This window comes from Corvus kubaryi, unplaced genomic scaffold (assembly GCF_017639235.1).
Source record: "Corvus kubaryi isolate FWS band 111438036 unplaced genomic scaffold, C.kubaryi_AGA036_p1.0 37354, whole genome shotgun sequence".
Classification (NCBI taxonomy): Eukaryota; Metazoa; Chordata; class Aves; order Passeriformes; family Corvidae; genus Corvus; species Corvus kubaryi.
The window spans coordinates 13,493,071-13,517,392 of NW_024581116.1; the positions used below are offsets into that span (position 1 = coordinate 13,493,071).

General features: G+C 41.5%; 1 protein-coding gene across 1 annotated transcript; it reads left to right on the forward strand.

Moving 5' to 3' along the window:
* The first annotated feature begins 69 nt into the window (after positions 1–69).
* YWHAQ (tyrosine 3-monooxygenase/tryptophan 5-monooxygenase activation protein theta) lies at positions 70–22,636 on the forward strand. Its single transcript, XM_042033037.1, has 6 exons — positions 70–223; positions 1,246–1,630; positions 17,349–17,472; positions 19,864–20,027; positions 20,403–20,498; positions 21,566–22,636. The coding sequence occupies exons 2-6, from the start codon at positions 1,337–1,339 to the stop codon at positions 21,623–21,625; spliced, it is 738 nt and encodes a 245-aa protein (XP_041888971.1). The 5' UTR covers positions 70–223; positions 1,246–1,336; the 3' UTR covers positions 21,626–22,636.
* Positions 22,637–24,322: the final 1,686 nt, after the last annotated feature.

A 24,322-nucleotide genomic window follows, 5' to 3' on the forward strand; every position in this document is an offset into this window, starting at 1 on the left:
GCGCTCCGCTCCGATTGGTCGGCGGTGCGCGGAGGGGCGGGGCCTGGCGCGCAGGCCGGGCCGCGATTGGCCGCGTGGGCGCGGGCCGGGCAGCGGGTCGGTGCGCGCGCCAACGCCCTTCAGCGCTGGCTCGGCCAAGACGGGAGCGGCTCTTTCTCTCCGCCACAGCCCCGAGCGCGGCACCGACCGGGCGCGGCCCGGCCCCACAGCCCGGCGGACCCAGGTGAGCGCGAGGCCGCGGCCGGCGGCGGGATGGGCCCAGCTCCGCTGCCTCCTCCCGCCGTGTCCTCCATTTTGTGATCGCGGCGTGGAGAGCTCGGCGGCCCCGGGGAGCGGGAGGTGCAGCCAGCGCCGCCATTTCGCACCCGCCGCCGCTTCCTCTTCCCGCCCCGTCGCCACGGGGACTCCGCCGGCCGCCCCCACGCCCCCCACCGTCCCAAGGGACGCGGCCTCTAGGCGCGAGACCGCACCCCCTGCCGCGCACCGGGAGCGGCCGCGCTCCCCGCCCGTAGCGCGGGGCCCCCGCCGCGCTGAGGGCCGGATCTACGGCCGCCGGCGCAGCCGGGAGGCCCGGGGCTGCTGCGCCCCGCCGTGGGGAGGAGAAGCGCCCAGGGCCCCTGCCCCGGCCTCGCGGCCCCGGCCTCGCTCGCTCCCAGGGAGGCGGGTCCTGGAGGGGTTTCACCCCTGCCGTGTTTCCCGGGGCCGACCTCGCCTTGCTGCTTTTATTATGTATTTTTTCCCGCCAGTCTCGGCATTCATGCCCGCCTGCCTCCGGCGCTCGCCCGCAGGGCTCGTAGCACACGGGGGTAGGGATTTGGGCGAGGGCCTCAGGCTGGGTGGTAACCAGGAATCCTTCCACGACTCCCTGTTAGAGGGCATGTTAATAGGCTCACGTAGAGCACGGAGGAAAAGCAGAGTGATGACTTTTTTCTGATGGAAAAACAGCTATTTCCACTGCTCGGGCGCCAGGCTGCCGTCCCTTGGATAGCACCGAGTGTGCCTTCCCCGGTTGGGTTTCTAGGTCGTGGTTTCCCGAGGGGTGGACCCTTGGGACGAGTTCCCGTAGCCTTGCATGGAAGGGCAGGATGTTGCAGTCCGTCTTTTCAGGAGAAGCACCTGGAGATTGCGAAGGGGAGGCAAGGCTCACAGTGATCCTTGTTTTTTGCTGGGTTGCGGTGGGTGCCGATAGGATCGTGTTCGGTGGTGTTTATCCCACCATCATGGTTACTGTCTTCTTTCTGTCAGGTTTTGAGGTGCATTCTCGTGTTGATAGTGTGACATCCCCAGCTTCTCCTGCTTCTGCTACTACACTGCTCTTGTCTCACTGCCAGCCACCATGGATAAGACCGAGTTGATCCAGAAAGCCAAGCTGGCTGAGCAAGCCGAGCGCTACGATGACATGGCCACCTGCATGAAGGCAGTAACGGAGCAGGGTGCCGAGCTGTCCAACGAGGAGCGCAACCTGCTCTCCGTGGCCTACAAGAACGTGGTGGGGGGACGGCGCTCGGCCTGGAGGGTCATCTCCAGCATCGAGCAGAAGACAGACACCAGTGACAAGAAGATGCAGCTTATCAAGGACTATCGGGAGAAGGTGGAATCTGAGCTCAGGTCCATCTGCACCACGGTGCTGGTAAGTGGGGACTTGTTTTTTCTTCTATTTTGTTTAAGGTAAAGAAATGCAGTATTTAAGTGTGCTGCTGTATTGGGGGAAGGACTGGGAACTCGGCTGGGGCGTATTATGCAAAGTGCTGGGGTAGGGGAAGTCAGTGCAGTAACTTCTACAACCATTATGTGGGGTCACTGTGATAGGGAAGATCAGCTGCACTGTGCTATGGACCCTGTATGTGTAGAGGCATTTGAGATACTCAAAATGAGTATCTTTGAGGTACATATTCGGGTGGAGTGATCCATATGCAGTATTTCACCAGGTAGTTGTGGAGATACAGGGAATTTACCCTCTGTGCTGTGGTTAGTAAACTTACCTATTCATAGGATAAGCTGAAAACATGAAAACTCTTTTATTCAGATCAGTTCATAACTTGTTACAAACATTTAAACCATGTGTGCATTTTGTTTACTTCCTCATGAAGAAAAATACTCTCAAGGGGTCTTCAAGAGACATATTGAGGAATGTTTTAACATAAATTTGACTTTATAAGCTGAGACATCTGTATTGAAGGTGGGAAAGAGACATGTAGAAATTTACTCTGTTAGATGCACACTGACTTCTCAGGGTATCCTCGAGGTGAATTTGCAGTAATTACGGAACAATGAAAACCTAAGGTGGAAAGGCTGGAATGACACCCTAAGCATGCATCAAAGCCCAGAAGTTCATTTCTGTGGAAGCAGCAGAATTCCAGATGCTATTGATAGGAAAACTGTAGTGCACTGTAGTAGGAGCTCAAAGAGATGTGTGTCAGCAGTGTGGAGGCTGCTGGACCCTGTTCTGCATGACCAGGGAGCTGCAAGAAGTTGCATGTGCATAGTGCAATAGTAATTGTGTGGCAGATCGTCTTCAGTGATTTATTTGCCCCTCTTAGTTACCTTTGTTTTTTTTGCTGTCTAGTATTGCTAATGTGAGAACAGGAGGAAGCAAGTCTATAGGGAAATAAAGACTTTTGAGGTAAATTTCTTCTAGATTGGTTTAGGAGACATGAATTTAAAGGTGACTGGTTTGGAAGTAACTGAATTTTCTTCTTGATTAAGTGTTCTGGCTCACGTACAAGGGAATTCTTCTTTGGATTGTGCTGAAAATACCTATATGCTTCCTTGTGTGCTGCCACCTAGGTTTGTTCGTTCTTTCTAAGTCTGTCAAAGTGAGTTACCTTTTCTTGAAACTAATTTTCATATTTATTAGCTTTACGAATCAGTTGAGTTAATTCCTTATCACATTTTAGAGCCCATCCCTTCCACAAGAGCAAAACTGTTTCTGCAGTTACAGGTGTATTGAAATTGTGAAACTTTCACCGTTATGAAATTATGGGATGTACTTTGGGTTCCTACTTCCTGTGACAAGAGTTTCACTAGAAGCTTGTGTGATGCAGTGCCAGCATTTGTGTCACTCTTCTTTCTCTTCTCTACTCAGTGCCCCACTTCAGAGCTAACTTCCTGGGACCTCCACATAAAGCTCACTCTTCAGACTTCCTAATCTCCCTTTGTCCTTTTACCATATCTAGTGCCTTAGAGAAGGTGATGCATAAAATCCCATATGGGTTTTACCATTTTGGCAAGGAGCTTGTGTTTCCACAGGGAGAGGCAGTGAACCACTTCTCACATTGTCTATACTGAAGTTATTCCACCCCATCTGATGGTGGCTAGCAGGTATTCTGGTAGCTGTGCTAGCACAGACCTCTGATGTAGGGAAAGCAAGCTTTTCCTATGCTAGATGATTTTTTCAATGCACTGTAGTCTTTCTCTGTTCTCAGCAATGGCCTGTTGGCAACGTTCCCCTTCTGGCCTGGAAGTATGCAGGAAGTAGTGAAGACTGAAATGTACAGCTGAGCATGCTTGTCCTGTCCTGTCGTGCTGCAAAGCTGTGCCTTCCTTTGCTAGGAGGAAATGGAAGCCTTTGGTTTTTTATTCCTCCTTTGAGGACTGTGTGCAGTTATGTTCTGTTCCGATTCCCTCCCTTTCCTTCTCCATCTAGCACTCCTATGATCCATGAGTCAGCATCTGAGAGGCTGGAATTCACGACGAGCAGGCATTACAGAAGATGGGTTTCTTAAAGCTGAGCCACACGATGGTTTTGGCTCCTCCTTTGAATGATGATTTCTCCAATACTAATACTATGGTAACAGCTTGTAGCCTTTTCAGATCTCTTCAGCTGAATCTCAGAGATGCTTTTTTAATTCTAGGATGGCAGCTAAACTGTAACAACTGCTGGCAAGTAGTATGGAAAGGTTGCTTGTCATCTGAAGTATTTGGATTTAGCAGGGGTGGGTGTGTTGGGTGGAGTGTGACTGCTGTTAGTCATACTACTAACAGTTTTTTCAAAAGGCTTTTTTTTATCTACTGGTATGGCATATTTCTAAATCTTCATTTAGAAATACTTGTGCTAGCATTAAATATAGTGCCAATTTTTAAATTAAAATATCAGCAACACTGAATCTGTAATTACTTTTTTCCTGCAAAAAGTGTCCCAAGCCACTTAAGGAAGGTATTGTTTCAGGGCATGGTTTGATCACCACTAGAATACAAGCATTCCAAATGACATTGAGATACATGTATATAGGCATATACATAAAAATCAAAGTTTTACTGATTATTTAACTGTCATTCTTTAACTGCCTATCTCGCAAGTAGGCATGATCTGAATGCTTTTTAACTTAATTTTATGACTGGCCTTTCAGGTGAGAGTGGCTCTCTAATGGAGAAATGGTATGGCTGTCAAACAACTTGCACAAATGTTTTATTTGAAAGGTACACTAGGAGGTTTTGCTGAACTCCCTGTATTGATTGACTAATTCTTTGGTAATGTAGAGAATTAATGTTGAGTCATCCTTTGTGACTCATAGTTAAAACTGTTCTTGAAACTTTCTTCTCATTGAATAAAGAAACAGGTTGGCAACTTAATTTTTTTCAAGATAAAGTTGAACTATGTTTCATATACTCTCTGAGCACAAAGTTCATGTTGCTTTCTCTTGACTTGAGTGATTTCAAGACATGGGGTACTAGATAATGTAGAAAGGGTGGATGCAGCAGCACCTTTCATATAATTAGTGAAATTATGTGGGAAACTTTGAAGATGGAATGTACAATATAAGACCTACTTAATTGTATGCACACTCCACTGTTCAGTGGCATTAGGTTTTTTAAAAAGTTAACTTTTGAATTTGAACCTTTCTGGGGATTAAACAGGTGGGTTTTCTGAGAGCCTTGGTCCTTTTGCATGGCTATAACTTGTGTTGCATTCAAGCTCCTTTGTTCTTTAGTAGTGTCAAGGCAGGGAGGACGGCAGCCCTTGCCTGGCAGTGCTGTCCACCTGCAGCTTGAGGGTTTTTGTGCATTTGTTTGTGTGTGTTCAGGTTTTAGGTCCTGATGTGTTGGAGCTCTTCTTGGAGTAATAGAGATGAGATTTGATAACTACTTGCCTGCAGTTTAAATCTTGATGCAGATGCTGTAGTTAAGATCATTAGGGCTTGAAAACAACTGTATCTTGGTGGTTGCTTCTGGTATCTCTAGCTGAAACTTAAAAGTTTTTTTTAATATTTTTTAAAAATTTTGTGTAGAAAAGTTACATACCTGAGGCTTTTCAGTTTTTTCCAAACATCTGTTTTCACAGTGTCCTCTGTAAACATTTTTACATCGTATTGTGTCAGGCCCATGTTGGCCCGTTTCTGTAGAAATGAGCAAGGGCATTCTGAACTTTTAGAAATGCAGGAGCAGTCACATTACTTGTGCTGTTGATTCTTTTTGGTACCCTGTGGCAGTGCCTGCAATGAAGTAGTTCTTAGCTATAAGGTGTATATTATCTGTATTTTTACTGTCTTAAGGCTGATAGGATGCTTTGATCTTCTGTGAGATTGCACTGTTAATTGTTGAAAGCATGGATTGGTGTGTTCCTCTTGCCAGCTTCCCTTTCCTTCCTCCCTCCCACCCTCCCCCCAAGGTTGCAATGTTGTTCCTACTGCTGCTTCACATAATTAAAAAACAATAAAAGCTAATAAAAACAGGTAAAAAAAGTCTGTCGACTTCTGATTATCCATTTTGTAGATCTAGTTCTAAGGTTAGTCACTTAAAATAAGTAGAACAAAACTCACCATACTATAAGGTAATGTTTAGAACAGTTTGTTTCAACAGCACAAGCTCATAGCTCCATTGAAAATGAAGCTGGCATTTTCTTGCAGTAGCAAATAGATTCCTCATGTCAGCTAAAATATCTGATGTCTTACGATGGATAACTTTGACCATAGCTCTGTTTCTTCCATACTGCTACCTTTGGCCTACAGAAAAGTGAAATCTTTATTTTTTTTATTGCACATGCAAAAATTTGGCAGATGCAGTAGGTATCAGCTTCATGCTGGTATGTAAATCATTTACCAGAGTTTCATGTCTTGTGAATCCTTTGTCTCTGTGTTCCTATTTTCAGTGAACAGACGGACTTTATATAAAAATATATGTGGTATAGAGGTGAAACCCAGTAAAAGGGTATTACATACAGTCTTTTGATACAGGGAATTATGTAGGATGCAGTTTTATTTTGAAGGTTAGACATGCTAGTCACTTAATACTACATTTGGACTTGAGTTAGTTGTCCCAGTCATGGTTGGGACAGTGTTTCAAGTATTAATTTTTAAATCTTTGTAAGTTAACTTACAATTCTTAAGTGACTGACCAAAAGGAAAGGCTACTTCATGAAAGTCAGGTTGGGAACGTTACTTCTTGACAAATCCAGAATTGTGGAGTGAATGTGAATTAAATTAATAGTTTGGAATAAATAATGTTTTTTTATGAAAAGTTATTTGTGGGGAGAGAGATGATTTTTCCTTTGTGTTCTTAGCACAACTTCTAGCAACCATCAACACATTTGTGGTAAGAATTGTGGAGCTTAATGGTTTAATTTTCTTTTTACTTTAATGTACTTGAAACTTAGATCTGAACTTTATTTATTCATAGTTTTGCCTTCTCTTACCTTCTCTGTCATCCTTCAGTAGAAGCTGCTGCTGGAATCCTTACTCTTGTGCAGAGAAAATGGAATCATTTCTGAGAGAGGACTTACTCTTGCAGAAACAAAGCCTAGAACACACTGAGGTTCTTGAACAGACTGCAGACTGTTAAAGAGTCCAGCTAAAAACAGTTCAAGGAATTTTGATGGTTGCTGAAGCCTCCATCCCATGCAGTCATTGCTTGCTGCCCCCTCCCCCTGCAGCCATATGCTGGCTAGAATTATTAAATTTCTTGGAGGACATTTACTGGTTTGGTGGCCTTGAGAAAGCAGGATGTGCTCACTAGGTAGAACTGGAAAACAGAACCACAAATTCTGTTTTTCTGCTCATGCAGTGAAGCTTTTAACAGATTTTGTAAATCACTGTCACGCTTAGCTTCTAGACAGTTGTCTCACAGGCATTTCTACTGCCTTACATACTAATGTGATAGGTGCTTTTTGAAGTAAAACACAGAAGACTGTTTATGAGAGAGAGAGAACTTGATTAGGAAAGAGCACACTTGAGTTTGAAGGTTATTAGCATTTGATTTCTTTATGATGGCACAAGTTGGGGTTGTGTAGCACAATATTAAAGCTGTAGATTGTACCCATTTCTGTACAGGCACTGCAGCTTGGTATTCTGGTTTCAGTAATGGGGGATGACCGATTTTCAAAGAAAGGAAGGTAGTGAGGAAGATAGCAGAGGAAGGGCTGGTAAAAGTGCATGGATATACTTTGTTATTTGGTAGGTGAGGGTGCACACTTGATTAATCAATGTTTTCGTATTTGGCTTTACACTCTTGGTCTTTGAGGGGCCAGGTGCCCCTTGATGGTACTTGTGGTTGTGCTTTCCTACTGCCAATTAAGTTGAAGCCAGTTTTGTCACAGACAGGTAAGGTAAGTAATTATTCTCAGGCACTGCATTTGTGGCACTTACTCAGTATAGCTCCACCAAGTTCATTTGATGAGTGTTTACAAGTTCCTCCTCATCCTTTCTGCATCCCAGGAAGCTGGAACCAACATCAGAACACTTCAGCTGAGCATACTGCTTATTTGTAAGCTTGTCAATTGCTAATCCATCCTGTATATCTGAATATATAACAGTACCCAGTTTGTGTGAGCTGGGCACTTATGAGAGGCAGCAAAACAATTTCAGTGCTGAGTTTCGCATCTTGTGGTCTGTGCACCCACGAAAACATCAGATGTCAAGATCTAAGAACTGGAAGTCCTGAATTGGCTATGATTTTGCTTGTGCCTTTCTCTAAATTTGTTAAAGTAATCAAGGGTTTGATTTACCAGTTTCTAACATCGATAAAGGTTTATTACTTGCTCTATGTGCCAGTTTGGCCAAATTTAGAAATACATCCTCTTGAGAGAAGGCAGGTTACAACCACCCCTCCCCCACCAGGTTCGGGAAAAATTGGATTTTCCTCGAAGGAAAGTGAAAGAGATAAAAACTATTTATTTAACAAACACACGGGAGAAGAATAATAATGCTAAATAAGATAACCTCCCTCTGTGGAGAGAAAAACCTGGGAAAATTTCAGAGTCCCTCCGTAGTCTCTCTCTCCCTCCTTGGAGCTGGGACAGGGTGGTGGGCCCCCTTCAGGGCCAAGGCCTCAGTGGAAATTCCTCCCGATGTATTCTGATGTTGAAACAGTCCAGCAAAGATAAAAAGGAAAAATGAAGTCCCAGGAAAACAAATGTTCAACTCTCCGGAGGAAAAGGAGCTGAAAAACTGGCCGAAAGCTGGCTGGAAAGCAAGCAAGCTGCTTCCCCCACCCTCGCTCTGCAGAAGCAGACAGGTTTTATCTCCGTCCTCAGAACATGAAAACAAACTGCTTTGAAAAAGTACGCTGTTCTCTCTCCCCTCTCAGGCTCAGTTTAAAGGCATAGAAAGGCATATATACTAATTTCTGGGCATAGTGCAGTGATAAGCAATACAACATCAAGTCACCCCAAGACACTCTATTACTCTTTATTCTCTGCTTTAATTTATATGATCCATTCACTGAAGTAGCTGGATATAGGAGTGGTGTTCAGCTCTGAAAACGGAAACATTTCCATTTGCTTTAATAGTAACTTTCTCAGTACACTATATACACTGTTACCTGACTGACAGCCACATCCTTCCTGGATAAAGCTTCATCAGGAAGTTTCGTTCTGAAGTTGAATACATCTTGCAAAATTCTTGTAAGCAGAAATTGTTTTTAGTAAAAGTAGGTAGCAGTACCTTAGCAAAATGTCACGGCTCACTTTCTGTGAGATAGTGTTGTAGCCAAGTTATCTGAAAAGTTGCCTTTAGTTTTTCTGACCTAAGGTTAGGCTTCATTGTTGTCTCATTTGGGGAATAACAAGTTACTGGCATACTCCTAATAGACTGAGTGAAATAACGTATTGCTGGGTTTCCTTCAAGATGAAGTTGGATGATGCAGAAGGCTCTTCCAAGCTACACTAAGCAATGGGAAGAAAGGGATGTTGTGTTATCATTTTGAATTTCAGTGGTCCCAAGCCTCTGATCAAGGGCTTCCAAAGAGAGAAGAGAACTAAAGAAAGTCAAAATGAGTTTTGTGTAAGGGCAATGTACCTTAAGACCACGTAACTCCTGTGTGCTGGTGTTCCTTTTAAGTGCTGTTAGTCTAGATATACCTCAGTCAGTCATTTAATCTTACCTTTGGGCTTCTGTAGCTGCAGAGCATAGAAGTATTTTTAAATGAAAATTTAGGCTTTTTTGTTTGATTCTATCATGTTATGCAAGGTCACAAATGGATGCTGAAAGAAGCTTTTAGATAGCCAGGATTATGAAGAAGAATTTGGTGTCTAAAATGCATGTTTGCTAAGAGGAGAAGAGCACTTGAAAGTATTTTGAGGAATTAGAAATATGTAAAATGCAGTCATGGAAGGATGTTAGAATCAATTTGAGATAAATCTGTCAGATACCAAGGAAATTTTCCTGAAAGCTTTTGACTGTGTTGTATAGCCATTAATTCATCAAAAATTTATAATTGTTGAAAAGATGACTTTTTTTTAAAGACTCATTTCTACCTTTGATGGGGGAAACTGGAAAACTTTAGGCTGTTCCATAAAAACTTAAATAATTCTCTGACTTGCACTGGATTGTTCATTTTGTCTGAAAATCTATAGAAAGAAGAACTTGCATTTCCATACACTTCTAGTTCCTGGCTTACATAGTTCTCTGGGGACCACAGAACTTTTAAACTTGTTTGAGGAGAAGTATAAACAGTGAGTGTAAATTCTAGATTAAATTAATCTCAGCACCAGGTGGGAATAGTGTGGGCAGACGTGCTGCAGCTCAGGCTTCCAGTGCATTTGTTAAGTGGGATTCCAGATACTTCATTCAGGGCCAATCCTAGGTATTGACTGCCAGTTTTTAAAACTGTATAGACAAAGACATGGAACCAAATGGAAAAGAGGAATTAGGTCACCCTCTCTGTTCTCATGTCAGGTACATTTGTCTCTGCTCTCAACAGTGCTTTGTCAGGTCATCTTAAGGCCATGCCATTACTGGAAAGGTGCACACATATTTTCCTCAATACATAAACTGAAATGCTGTTAGTCTGAAGAGGTCTGTATGAAAATCACTTAATATTCTCCCAAGAGGAGTTGATGTATAGAGCTTGAGTCCTGAAGGATGAAGAACTTAGTTGCGCAAAATTACACTGTTGAAAGTAAAGTGATCTTACTGTTGCAGCAGGGGACTCTTCCTTTCCCTTCAAGAAAACAACTGCTGAACGTTAAAACACACCTAGGTTGCAGTGAGTCATACTGTGGACTTTGGAATGACTGATTATACTTGAAATAGACAAGAAGTCTTAAATACCACTTCACTGGATGATTAAAACAGGCAGTCATTTGTGAGTAGAAGCCTTATTGAAAGGTCTGAGCCCACACCAATCATGTGTGCTGTCAGAGACTTTGGAATATTTGATGTGTTTAAATTCACATTTAAGTTATATTAGGTGATGTTGGTCTGAGCTGCCTCACCAACTTTTAGCTTTGCTTTTTGACTGCAGTTAGGGTGGAAACCATTTCTCTGTATGCTGCTTCTAAGTCTTTTTCCCTTATATTGGTTCTGGATGGACCCTCAAAAATACTTGAGACTGAATACTTTTTCCAAATATTTTATATACTGTAGTCCTGGCTGAATTTATGTAGCCTCACACACTTCACACTGTTCCTGTGGGACGCAAGCTGCTCATGTAGATGGGGTTCTGATGTTGAATCCATGTTTCAGAGTGGTGAGTTAACTTGCTAAAAGAAGTGTTGACATGCACTCTGTGCTTGTGCATTATTCTTAAGGAACCTTGTCTCAAAGTAGATTTATTTTGAAACAGTTTCTTCACTTGCATGTGAAGAACTTTTTTGTTCTGTGGGGTTTGGCCAGTTAGTGTGGGGTACAACATTAAGTAATCAGTTACTTGCTGTTACCCAGCCAGCATCTGTTTTGGTGGTGAGCTTCAGTGCTCCTTAATAAACAAAACAAAAAACGCAAAAGCACTTGAAAGCTCAAAATAGAGAACATTCAGTGTTGGTTCAGAGTAGGAAGAAACATCTAGGAAACAACAACAAAACTCAGTCTAGTTCCTGTAAAACCTGTGAAAAATCGGTACCCTGTGGAACGATGACACCTCCTCTGCTGGCAGGTCTGGGAACTCTTGGACAGCTAAGAGCTGCTGAGCAGAAGTTCAGCTTGGTTTCTTTTTTCTTCTCTCTTTTTTCCATATAATTGAACTTCCTCCATTATGCGGTGAGGAGGAATATAATTTTTTTAATATTATATGTATTAATATTTATTAGTTTGTTCGTCTGTCGAAAAAAATTATTACTATTGGATTTTGTTTTTTCTCTAGATGCTTTTTGTGTCATAGGCGTTCAAGCCAGGTAAAGGACATTGTTTTAAATTACTAAAACCTGCAAATACCAATTACTTCCCACAAAAGGTTTGGAAGTTCACTTTTAAAAATAGCCTTTAAAATTACATTCCCAGAAAATGGAGATGGTGCTGAAATAAGGTATTTCAAACAACTTGAAGTAAGATATATGGGCTTTAGTCTCAAGGGTGTTGCTGAAACAGTCTGACTTGAAAAATCAAACTTTATCTAACATAGACTTAATTCAGAAAATTCTATGCCAGCCATTTAGAACATTGATACTCCTCCTTGCTGAATACCATGCAGCAGCTTAACTTACAGGACAAACTTTTGGAGAGCATTGCTGTTTCTGATGGTTGCTTTTACATTGACTTTTTTCCTTCTGGTGGAGCAAAATTAATGATAAGCTGCACTCAGTGAGAAACGCAAATGGCAATGTAGATCAGTCTTTTAACAGCATAACATTAAATAACTTGGTGCTGGTGATGTGACCCAAACATGTCATAGGTGTTGACATCTGAGTGATGGTGACATTGTAAATGTTTTGGGTTACTTGAGTTTACCACATTGAGATCTTCTGTCAATACCCAGGCACATGGTGTCTTTAGTTTGCTTTGAAAATTGGCATCAAACCACTTGTGATGAGTAGGTAATCTCTGGACCTGACCTGGTTCACGTTCATCCTCTGGTATTGCATGGTTAAGTGTGAAGAACATATCCACTAGCTACTGGTATTGGAAGGTATGAGGAGACTTAGACTTGTGTATTTGCTGCTCTTACTGAAGTCCAATTCTAAATGGCACAACTGCTGAAGGAAGCTAAAAAGTCAGTTTGGGATCCAAGATGGTTTTTTCCAAACTCATCTTTGCTGTTGAGATTTCTTATAGTTGGATATGCGGGAGGAGAGAACAGCACAGATCAGATAGCAGTGGAATTTTTCTGCCACTTGAACCTACCCTGTAGTTAAGTTGTACAGAAAGTATTTAGTGTACACTGTGATTGAACTTAATGCTTCAATCAGTCTTGCCTTTTAAAATAGGCTTAGATGGGGAGAGAGTGGTGGGACTTCCTGTTTTGACGTGAGGTTTTTAAAGGAGGTGTTGCCCTGAAAACAGGTAATAGCATATGTGGAGTGGAACTGGAACATGAATTGCAGAGGAGGATTGCTAGTGTATTGTGAGATGTTGGCTGGATGCACACACCACAAATAATTATTAAGGCGCTCTGTCTTCAGAGAGCTGCCTTGTGCGTGTCAGACACTTCAAGTAAAGGTATGGCTGACATTCCTTCGGGGTTTGCTTTTCATAAAGCTGAAATAATGGGGAAGTGATGAGAGCAGATGTATTGACTTAGTATTTCTGGCTCAGGTTAATTGCAGTGGTCAGTGGGTACCACATGTTCAACCCTTGAGCCTACTTAAACAGAGCGGAAAAGGGACTGAGAGGATAGTTACGTAGTTGGGAAAGAACAAGAGTAGAATGGAGAATAGGTGAATAGGCAATTGAAGTGTAACTTTCATTTGGCATGTAGAGGAATAAGTTTGCCAATGGAGAGAGAAAGAAAAAAAAAAACCTCAGCTTTCAGGGGGAAGAAGTATTGGGCTACCAGGCTCCCAGCCTGCTCCCCCGTGGCTTTTTCAGGCAGCTGCAGACCTTTTCCAGGGAGTGGTGGCCCTTTGTTGCTGGCATCTCTGTAATAGATAAATAAGCCTTCCTTCTATAGGAGGAGAAAAGAATATCATGTATGAGACTATGGTGCTGTTAGGATGACAGGAGTGTTAGCACACTGTGAAGGTAGAAATAAATTGAAATGGATGAGCAACACTTGTGAGAAGTGGGATGGGAAATGTCATCATGCTCTAGGAGGACCAGCACACCACTTGAGCATAATATATTAGTGTGGGGGAAGCAGCAGCTACCAACCACAGACTGTCACACTGCAGACCCATTGTAATGCATCTGCAGTGGAACACAAAGGGTCTGGTCTAAGGATAGAGCTTTGATTCTTGCGTCTTCATGCTGTTCCTGGTTCTGAGAGTCACCCCCCATCAGGGCAGGCCAGCAGCTCAGACATCATATGGCTTTCATGCAGCTTCTGAGGCCTGTTTTGTGTTGCAGAGCACGTAATTGCTGGTTGTTCAAGGCTTGGTTTGGAAGGTGATGGGAAGAGCTGCAGTTCTTAAGTGATGGTAGCAGCTGTATTTTAATACATAAAAGGGATGGGCATGTTCACTGTATGTGAGCATGTGTGGTAGTCTAATGTATTGCCTTACTTCATCCCAGAATTATACCTCTGGCAGTGCTTGGCTCTCCCTAAGTAAAATTATCACAAAAACTTTTGAGGCTCTCTGTGGTCTACTTCATTGCTTTGCCTGCCTGTAGTCATTTTATTTAATATTTACTTAAAATAAGGATTCCTGGCTCATTGCTGTCTGATGGAAAGGTAAAAAAGTCCAAGTGGGGAAAGATGACAGAACAGATGCAGGAAATCATGAGTTTTCCTGGCTATTACTGACTCACAGCAGTGTAAAGTAAATCAGTTGGCTTACTGTGCTGTCTGCTCTCACCTCCCCACCAACATTTTGTCTGTGAGAGGGAGGGTGAGATGCCTTCCAAGAAATGATGATGATATCCTGAGGTGAACAGCTCACGAAGTACACCAAATACATGAATGATTTGAAAGATTAACATCTGGCCTGATAAATAATTAGCTTCACTCAAAGTCTGTTTGGATTCTATTCTAACTTAAGTGATTCATAAATGAGATCTTGTTCCATTTAAGACTATTAAAAAAACAAAACTGAATATATAAAGTCCAGAATGAGGTTATTCCACCCTAGCTGAAGCAAGGGCACAGGTCTCTTCCTTACTTGTATTATGTAAGGATTAGGACGTGCTCAAGATAAACTGGGAGTGGGAGCTGCTGGGCTACTCAGCTCCTCCACCTGAGTAGTGCCTAGGAAATAAGCCCACTCTTTGCAGCCTGAAAAACTGCAGTTCATTCTCAGCATCCACTTTTTTCTCTAAGTTTCTCGGAAGTTTGGACAGAGCCACTGGTTTTCAGATCTGCATAATGAAGGCAGCATTTTAAGGATGCACTGACACACAGGCCACAGTGCTGCTTGCTTGTGGTAGGGCTGGCACCATGGCAAAATCCTTTCATATTCCTTGAAGTGTGTGGCCTACCCCATCTGGGGGGAAGAAAAAGTGGGTGCTAATGCTCTAGGGAATGTAGCGTTCAGATTCAGCTTAAAGTGGACGTGCTAAAGCTTTCCTGTTAACATTCTTTAGCGTACACCAGATTCCAGGGGTTAAGTATTTTTCAGTCATAGCCAAGCCAGATCAGCTCTAGTGCTAGAGCTACCTCCAAAGATAGAATTTTGTAATAAAATGGGTAATACTTTGTGTGCTTAGTATACAGTAAATTTCTATGTTTTGGAAAGCATAGAAGAAAAATGCCTGTTTGTTCCCTTGTTGATGTAGTTGTAACATCTTGAAAAGTTTTATTTCAGCATTTAAAAGATGAATCAAAGATACAGTTTTGTGAAATACCTGGTTTAAAATGCCATGTAGTATCTTCACTGCTTGTCTGGTCAGTGCTCCTTAGACTGTGGCACAGTTAATCCGAGCACATGGATAAATCACATCTCTGCTGCTTAGTGCAGTCCCAACGATATGATGGCTTTTAGAGGCTGGTGGTTGCTGTTCAAACTTGATGGATTTATGGAACCTTTCTGAACCATAGGTGTATTATGTGTCACCTTTCATCATTCTGGGCAATTACTTGTAAAATCAAACTTAAATGTTAAGACTTGTTGCTGTCTCTGAGACTTTGAAACTGGTTTGTGTAATGTTGTCCTTTTATGGCTGATGTGGACATTGTCGTAGGGGAAAAGCAGCAGGAAAAGCATCGAGCCAAAATGTGAAGTTTTTTTCTCTGTAGAAATCTGTAGAGTGGGAATAACTCCTTCTAATACGGAATGATTCATGCACAATAACAGTATTAATATGGGGGTTGTACTACCCATCAGCCTACTACCTCTTAACTCTTGTTTCAAAATAGGCATAAAGTTTTGCTGCTTTTCCCATAACACCAGTGAGCTATACTGTTCTGTATGTTTGCTCAAGCCCCTGCATACTTGACTGTTAAATTGTTACACAGATTCCTCACTTGCCCTTTGCCAAGTAGCCAGTGTCTAGGCTTTGGCCGTGGTTTTATAGCCTTACAGAAACTCCTAAAAATATCTGTGTCTGATTTGGTAGGTGCAAGGGTGTGTCAGGCTTGGTATCATCTTACCTTCCTGCTGTTTTCTCTAGGGTGGTATCAAGGGCAGTATGATTCTGTACTTTCCATACTGCCTTGGTGGGGATCTCTAAGGGAGCTTGCCTGGGCACTGCAGTGTTACATCCATGGGACACACACTGTTAGGATGCAAAAATGTTTTTTTAACCCAATTGGAAGTACCCTACTTCAAGTGTCAGCTTAAAATAGTTGCCAAAACCTCAAATGGACTTGGAATGAGTAAATGCCTTGAACTGGACTGCTCTGGTTCCATTGATCGTTAAAGGAAGTAATAATGGTATGGTGGTGTGCATAGGGAGTGGGTTTGTGTCTGACATTAGCTTGTTTTGACTATAATGCTCTAGTAGCCAATTAAAGTGCTAAGGATTTTTGTGCAGAAAGCTTGCAGTTCCTTGAATATGTCCTTTGTAGCAGTTTCATGCATTTTGATACATGTTCCTGTATCAAAACTCTTTACTAGCCAGCTGCAAGCTTTGTGGAAACTTTCTGCTCCTTTTATGACCTGTTTACTTTCCAAATAAGTAAATGCAGATCTTTATCGCTTACATTCCTACTGTGAAGTTGCTCTAAGTATTGCAGGGTTTCCTTGAGTCTGTCAGAACTCATTTGCATCTTTTGTCAACTCTGGAGAATATGGGTGGTTGTAATAATGAGTTGGGTAAAATCTCTGGAGTTCAGGGACAAGGTCAGCCAGAAGCTGCTCTCCTGCTTCACAGTTCTCTGAACTACCCTGTTCTATGAGGGAAAGTCCTGTAGCTCTTCTCTCCTTTCTTCTCCCCTGTCTTAGGATGACTTGTGGCCTTGGAGAGAGACTTTCCTTCTCTTGCTGGAGGCTTGCAAAACTTTCCTTGTCCTTCTAGTTATCAGGTAGGGGAGCTGTGAACAAGGGGAGTGATGTTTGCAGCAGCTCAGGGTGTGCTGGAGAGCACTGTATAACTTTTCATTCTGGGAATGGCAGGGTGGATATGAAGGATGCTTCCTTGCTGTGCTGGAGCAGATGTTCCTTTAGAGCCTTGCAAAGAACTGGTGCAGTTTGGTGAGGTTGGCTGCTGACTAGATGGGTTTGAATCCTTGACTCCCTGTGGTAGGTGAGCTAGAGATTCCTTATCATAAGTCTAATAAACACAATTGATGCAAAAAAAAAAAGTAGCTTTGAAACCTTCTGCGTAGTGTTTTGCTTTTCCAGTAAAAGCTTGCTCATTTGCAATGTTTTTGAAATGAGAAGTGCATATCCTGAAACTAAACTTGGTCCTGAAACTGTACACCAGTAAACCTTTCCTTGTTCCTTGCAGTCTGATTGGACAGTTGTCTGTTGATCCTAATACAGTCTCTAGTTTTGTGCCTTTACACAATTTGTTGAAATAAGTGTGCATCTATCTAAAATACCTTAAAACTCTGTTTAGCCTTGTAGCAAACATTTGAGTCCATCCAAACCTCTGGGAGAGAAGTAGATTGAACTGAGTTGCAGTGGTGTTTGTGATATGTCAATGTGTGTTTTGTTGTTGTTTCAGGAGCTCTTGGACAAATATTTAATAGCTAATGCAACCAATCCAGAGAGCAAGGTATTCTACCTGAAGATGAAGGGAGACTACTTCCGATACCTTGCTGAAGTTGCCTGTGGTGATGACAGAAAACGTAAGTACCTTGTGGCCTTGGGTCTTTCACAGCTCTGGTCTGTGGTGAGGGGCCAGGAACTGAAATACACAGACTCCAAATTCACGTGAGTTAGCTGTGTTTCAGTTGGAAATCTCCAGTTTTCCTACAGACAGAGAGCAAAACTCTGAATAGACCTTAAGTATGCCAGGGAATTTCAGCTGGTGCTCCTGTCAGCTACCCTAAATTTCTGAAAAGTTCCTCCGTAATGCTTATTCAGAGCTTCTGGAAAACAATGTAGGTGAAGGTATGGTAATATATTTAATGTTGTTTGTTTGTAATTCTTTACTAAAATAAAGTTGGTGTGGGAGAGTAAAATCTCTGTAACATTTTGTACTCCATATTGGAGTCCTGTTGATCTATAAATTTTAACCATTTCACTGTGAAGCAGACTTCATTGTAGTCTCCTAAGTTTATGAAGAAGCAACAAAATTACTAGGTCGATACTCTAGCCCTAAAGTGTGAGCTGTACTCTAATTGATTTTCATGGGAATAATACTGTTCCTGAAATTTTAGTTTGCCCTTTTGGATTCAGCAGAAAAGGCCTAGGAACTGCTACTTGATAGTGGGCATCCTGAGACTGTACACCTTTCCTAGGAGTTAGAACATGTGCATAGGTAGTTGTAAGTACCTAGGAACCTCTTCTGGGGAAGATTTTAACTGTGCGTTGAGAAGATGTATTGAATTAATTATTAAAACTGTCTTGCAAGGCACCCAGATAGTGTTGTGATGTTAAAAACTCTTGGTATGGCATAAGCTAGTGATCTATTTCTACATAACAAACTAAAATTAGTTTTGCAGTAATGCTGTTACACAAAGGAGAGGGACTGTTGGAGCACATGGGTGCTTCAGTGACTGTCCCCTGGGGTTGGGCATGGCAGGATCTGACAGTGTTGGCTGCCTGAAACTGTGATTGCATTGCAAAGTGGGAGGACGGGACTGGTTGTTGCTTCAGTAAAGGCTTTGTTAGTCTCCTTGTATTGTAGCAGCATTCAAGTTGAAAGATGAAGACATACAGAATGGAGTAAGTGTCGTTGCATTCAGAAATTCTTAACCCTTAACCTGAGTCAAGTATCACCAGCAAGTCCAAGGGTAGCAGAGAAAACTTGCCTTTGCTTTTCACAGAGATCATCTGATTCATACATTGTCTCAAGCAACAGCTACAAATCTGGGCTTGTCCGAGCACAGAAATACCAGCTCCTCTCGGCTAAATTAAATGCCACACATGCTGATAGGGGATACAGTGCAAGAGAGATTGATATAACCTTGTTAACAGATCCTGCTGGGGTTTAGCTGTGAAGTTACAGCTTATGTGCATTACCATATGGACATTTTCCACTTTAACTTCTTGCAAACTTCAAGACTTTAAGCTTTTCTGATGTTCCATCCCTAAGCATCTGTTTATTTTCTCAGCTTCAAATATATTTTATGTATTTACAAGCTAATTTATCTCCTGGATTTGCTAGTTTTTTGCCTTCTTTCACCTGTTCTCAACAAATGGATAGTCCTTTAGTACTCATTACAGTGTAAATACTGGAAAATCCAAATTTGTCTTGACTCTTTTGCAAGCTTACTACATTTTACTTACCAAGCTCTTTTACCAGCATTTGCTAGAGCAGTTCCAGTAGTAGGTCCCTCAGAGAGCTGTATTTTGAGCTCCGACAATGACCTTTCTTTTCCTGCAGTCTCCTTCCATTCTGCAGGACATATAGGGCAGCTGTTGGCCCTTTGGTTGTCTATCAGAAGTGAATCTGGAATAGACTATAGGTAGCACTCCTGAAGTACTTTCTGACCTGGCAACCTCTTTTTTCTGTGGTGTTTATCCCAGTTATTTTGGGCACAACATTGGGGCTTTTTGTCTTGACCTGTCTATGTGCAGTTTTTGGAGGCAAACCTTCAGTCTTTCAGGAACATGCCGTACATGCATTCCAAACTTCCTCAAGAAGTAGGGTCTTCTTTACTCTGCACACGTAACTCAGATAAACATGTCCATCCTGTGCAAGGAATGAAGTAGGAGTTCTGTAGAAAAAGTAATGCACAAATGCTTTTTCCCCCCCTCACCTAAAGTATCAAGGGCCACTGAAGCAATACAGTAATCTTGGATACTTGTGTTTACCAAGTTCTCTGTGTTTATCTCTCTTGAATACCTTTGCTCTGTAGTAGCTTAGTTTGGTCCCTGTGTTTTGTCAGTGGCAGCTGTACTTAAGATGGGCGTAAAATCATTACTTTGATTAAAGTAAGTGCAGTGTTTTCCTAAGAACAGGCTTACGTACAGCACTGTTCAGCCTCCCATTAATGGAGTGATTTAAGCAGTAATACCTTTTAAAAAATTTAAACGAACCCAAAACCACTTTGTTTGTCATCCTTTTACAGAAACAATAGAAAACTCACAGGGAGCTTATCAGGAGGCATTTGACATCAGCAAGAAGGAGATGCAGCCAACACATCCAATTCGCTTGGGTCTAGCTCTTAACTTCTCTGTATTTTATTATGAGATTCTCAACAATCCTGAGCTTGCCTGCACACTGGCAAAGACAGTAAGTCAATTTTTTTTTCCCGGTATGCCTGCAGGGAAAGTAGAAGAGAGTTTATGCTTAAAACTGTACGAATTATTACTTCTTAGAGTTTGTGAAGGAAATGATTCTATTCAAAGTTTCTGGTTTCCAAGCTCATTATTGTTAGTGGGATTGGAGGGGGTACAAGCAGAGGCTGTATTTGCAATGTGACTTAAATTTTCAGCAGCATGGCAAGCTTTTAGTATACCTTTATTATGGATTTGTTTCAAATAGAGCAATTCAGGTCATTAACTTCTAATGTTGCCTTTTTTTTAAGCTACCTTTACTGATAGGTTTAGCTTTTGCTTGCTTAATGATCAGTTAATAGAAAGGCTAAAGATGGTTTAATTATTCCAGGCATTTGATGAGGCAATTGCAGAACTTGATACACTGAACGAAGACTCATACAAAGACAGTACTCTCATCATGCAGTTGCTTAGAGACAACCTAACAGTAAGTTGCTTTTTTTATGTATTATCTGGTTCTGTAACCAGCTGTTTGCTTATTTGTGATGGAAAAAAGAAACCCTTATTTTGCTCTAGTGCAAAGCACAGCACTGACTTGGGCTGTTTACCTATGATACCTTTTCATAACTTAGTTTGAATGTTGTGTAAGTTTATGTCCAACTTCATGCTGTGTAATCTGGAATAACAACCTGGTTAGCTCACATTCTTCCTGTTTGGCCTTATGGTAGACAGGAGAAGGAGCATTCAGCCCAACCTAACTTACAAGATAGGACAAGGAGTTAAAACACGGTCATCTGTGATCTGTCAGGGAATCTTACTCAAACTGTTTTGTTGACTACCTCAAAACAAAGTTTCTCCTGGTGTACATCCAGTGTAGCTTGCTTTATTTGTTGTCCTGATTTTCATTTAAAAGCTCTGAAATTTCAGTGTACTAAGAATAAAATCAGTTTGTTTGAGTATGCTATTATAATGATTAACCATATAAGAAAAGTGCCTTTTGGAACAGCTAAGTTCTATTAAAATATGCAACTGTGGCAGTTTTTCAGGGAATACCCTCTCTGAATATTCACTGTATTTAAAATTACAGCAACACTTAATATTTTGCAGTACTCTTTCAGTAGAAATGTCTGTTGTTAGCAGTGTAAAGTGCTTAGCTTCAATAACCAAACCAGCAGTTTACACTTGCAAGATTCAGACTGCTGCATTTGAAATGGAAGTTGCCTGTTGAGGTGTTGTTGAGGCTGTTCAATGGCCTGGCATCGATGGCACAGCTCACTGTTAAGCACAAAAGCTGGGGCCAATAAGAGCACATCTACTCTGCCTGAGGGGCAAAGCTCATTGTGCCCTGTGCATGTTAACAGCTCATTGAGCTCTGTCCAGTTACCCCTCTCCCAGCAAGCACTGGAAGCCAGGGTTGTGCAGCGCCAGTGCCCTGGTACTTTGTGGCCGTCCTTAAGTCTAATTCATTATCGTTTCCTTACAGTCAGTAGTTGTCCCTTTTTGGAGTTCGAGCTGGACTTCTGAAAGCTGACGCTGTTTTTCTTTTCTTTCTAGTTATGGACATCAGACAGTGCAGGAGAAGAATGTGATGCTGCAGAAGGTGCAGAAAACTAAACTGCACGTGGGGCGTCATTCTCCCTTTCCTTCTCAAGAAACCTTTTTACACGTCTCCATTCCTTATAGCTCCACTTGGATTTCCTATAGCAAAGAAAACCCATCCATGTGTATGGAAATCAATTTATAGTCTTTTCACACTGCAGCTTTGGGAAAACTCCATTCCTTGATTTGTGTTTGTCCTGGCCTTCCTGGTGTGCGGTTACTGCTGTAGAAAAGTATTAATAGCTTCATTTCATATAAACATAAGTAACTTCCAAACACTTATGTAGCGGACTAAAGTGTACCTGGTATTTAAAAACAAATCTGAACCAGTTCCTGCCAGTTGACTGTGTTTTGTATTACAGTAAGATATGAAAATGTAGTTAAATGCAACTAAAGAGTGTTCCACATAGCATTTAATTCTCCACATTCCCTTCTTACTCTGCAGGGTTTCCTTTCCATAATTGACTTTCACATGCTACTGTGTATTCGTTTCAGTAGGAATATGGAAATTCTGGGCCAGATCAAGTTGAGCATTTAAAGTTTGGAAAACCACAAATAGAGTTGCTTCCCGTATCATGTAATACAGAAGCTTGTGTGTTTCAAAAACAGGGGCTTCTCTTCATCTTCAGTTGCTGCTGTTTAAGTTGATATCCCTTCCCAATAAAAGTTCACTTACACTCCTGCCTTTGTAGTTCTGGTATTCACTTTACTATGTATTAGAAGCAGCATGTTACTGCTGGAGTACAGGCAGTGCTTTTTGGCAGACTAAAGTGCATGTCATTTCTTGATACACTGGAATGGGAAAACCAATTGAAGTTCACATGTCCAAGTATAACATTTAGTACTTTTCCATGCAGGTTTGTGCACATGTGAGAAGGTGTCAAGTTTGTCCAGTGATTGTTAGAGAGTTTGGACCACTATTGTGTGTTGCTAATCATTGATTGTAGTCCCAAAAAAGCCTTGTGAAAATGTTATGCCCTCTGTAACAGCAAAGTAACATTAAATAAAATTACATTTTATAAACCACCTACTGTTGACTTGTAACAATTCCATATACTAACTTAAGGGCTGAACTTAAATGTAAGTATCTTGTGCTGGAAATGTCTTTCTCAAATTTTTTGCATACTTCTTAAAAGTCTGCTTTTAAATGAACTTGTTTTTAAAAAATATCCCGGATAACTTTTCACAATTACTCTGACATGTGGACTTCTTAATAACTAAATCTACTAGAGGAAATGGATTCACGTTAGTAGTGACCTAAGAAAAGATAGCAAATTTCTTGATACTCTTTCATGGCTTGCAAATCTTACCTTCTCATCTAAATTATGCTTTGTTTTTTGTAATCTATTGGAATTCTCTGCTGTGTTCTCCTGTAGTGCTTTTCGTGATGGACCTCATTACAGTGTTCCAGCGACACGTTTAGTAACGCAGAAGAATTTCTCCTGCTCTCGAATGTTAATTCGCGTGCTGCCACGTCATAATCTGCTTTCTCTTGTTTTTAGGCTGCATTCAGTGTTACTGTTTTCCCTCAGTTTTGGAGCTTTTTGTAACAATATGTTGCTCTGTTTTTTCTTTCCCCCTGTAGATCCCTTAGGAGTTTTTTCCTACATCTCTACCTCTTACTTTCCCATGTTGGTGGCTTTTTGAAAATATTTAACTCTTGTTAGTGTTGTGGCTGGACAGGAAATTACATTACGAAAAAGGATATACATTACTAGTCCATGAAGGCTTCTGGTGGTATATCTTCCACCTTCCATGTTCTTATTCATTGAGTGTGCACAATGAGTGTTCCTACAATAAAACTGTTCAGATTCTGCGTTTCAATTGACATACATTACCCTAAAAAAAAATTGTATCAACTCCATTTTCTTCATGCAGTTACTTTGAAAAAGTATTGTGTGGCAGGACTCTACATAAACTCATATGCTTCTTTTAATCGGTGTTTTTGTTTCGTAATGTCCCCTTGCCCACACATTTCTTACTGACCCTTTATATGTTTCGTAAAGGTTTTAGTTCCTTAGTGCTGCCATTCTCTAGTAAAGCTGTTTGGGTACTGACATGTAGCAGTCAGCTTTATCTGCTCATTTAAGGGTTTGCTTTCTTTGCTGTCTTTTGGCTGCTGTCTCAGCTTGCACTACTGTCAGCTAATGCTGTTCTCTTGTTTCTTTTCTTTTGCACCTTGGGGAGAGAGTTGTCAGTTTTCCTTACAGGAACAGGAGCTGGGCCTTGTGTCTAGATTATAGCTTAATTTATTAAATGTGCTTTTTTATGTTTACCAAGCTGGACAAATTCTAGCTGTCTCTTGTTCATTGCATCTCCATTTTACATGAAAAAAGTCTTGAAACTGCAGCATCAGCTTTTTAATTTTAATAATAATGAATACAGCAGCATCTCTCCTCATTGTTACTTCCAAAATATGGCCAAATATTTGCAGTGTTTTGGAGGAGGGAGGGAATGAAATGTATAGGGGAATGGGATGATGCCAAAAAAAGGGATGGATTGTAATTCCCTAAATGACTTTGCAGTCTTCCCCTCCCAGGTAAAATTTGGCAATAAATCATCATATGTAGGAAAAGGGCAGACTTTCTCATTTATTCCAGACATTACTGGAAGAGTACAGACTTGAGATTCCCATTGTGCAGCTGAAATCCCAGACTTCTGTAACAAAAACTAACTGCCCTCTTTTGTGTGGGTGTGGCTAGCTGACACGGC

Excerpts from the sequence above, each read along its gene's own strand:
- YWHAQ (XM_042033037.1), top strand. The coding sequence starts at position 1,337 with ATGGATAAGACCGAGTTGATCCAGAAAGCCAAGCTGGCTGAGCAAGCC. Across the intron at positions 17,473-19,863 it reads CTGTGGTGATGACAGAAAAC|AAACAATAGAAAACTCACAG; the intron begins GTAAGTACCTTG and ends ATCCTTTTACAG. Across the intron at positions 20,499-21,565 it reads TGCTTAGAGACAACCTAACA|TTATGGACATCAGACAGTGC; the intron begins GTAAGTTGCTTT and ends TTTTCTTTCTAG.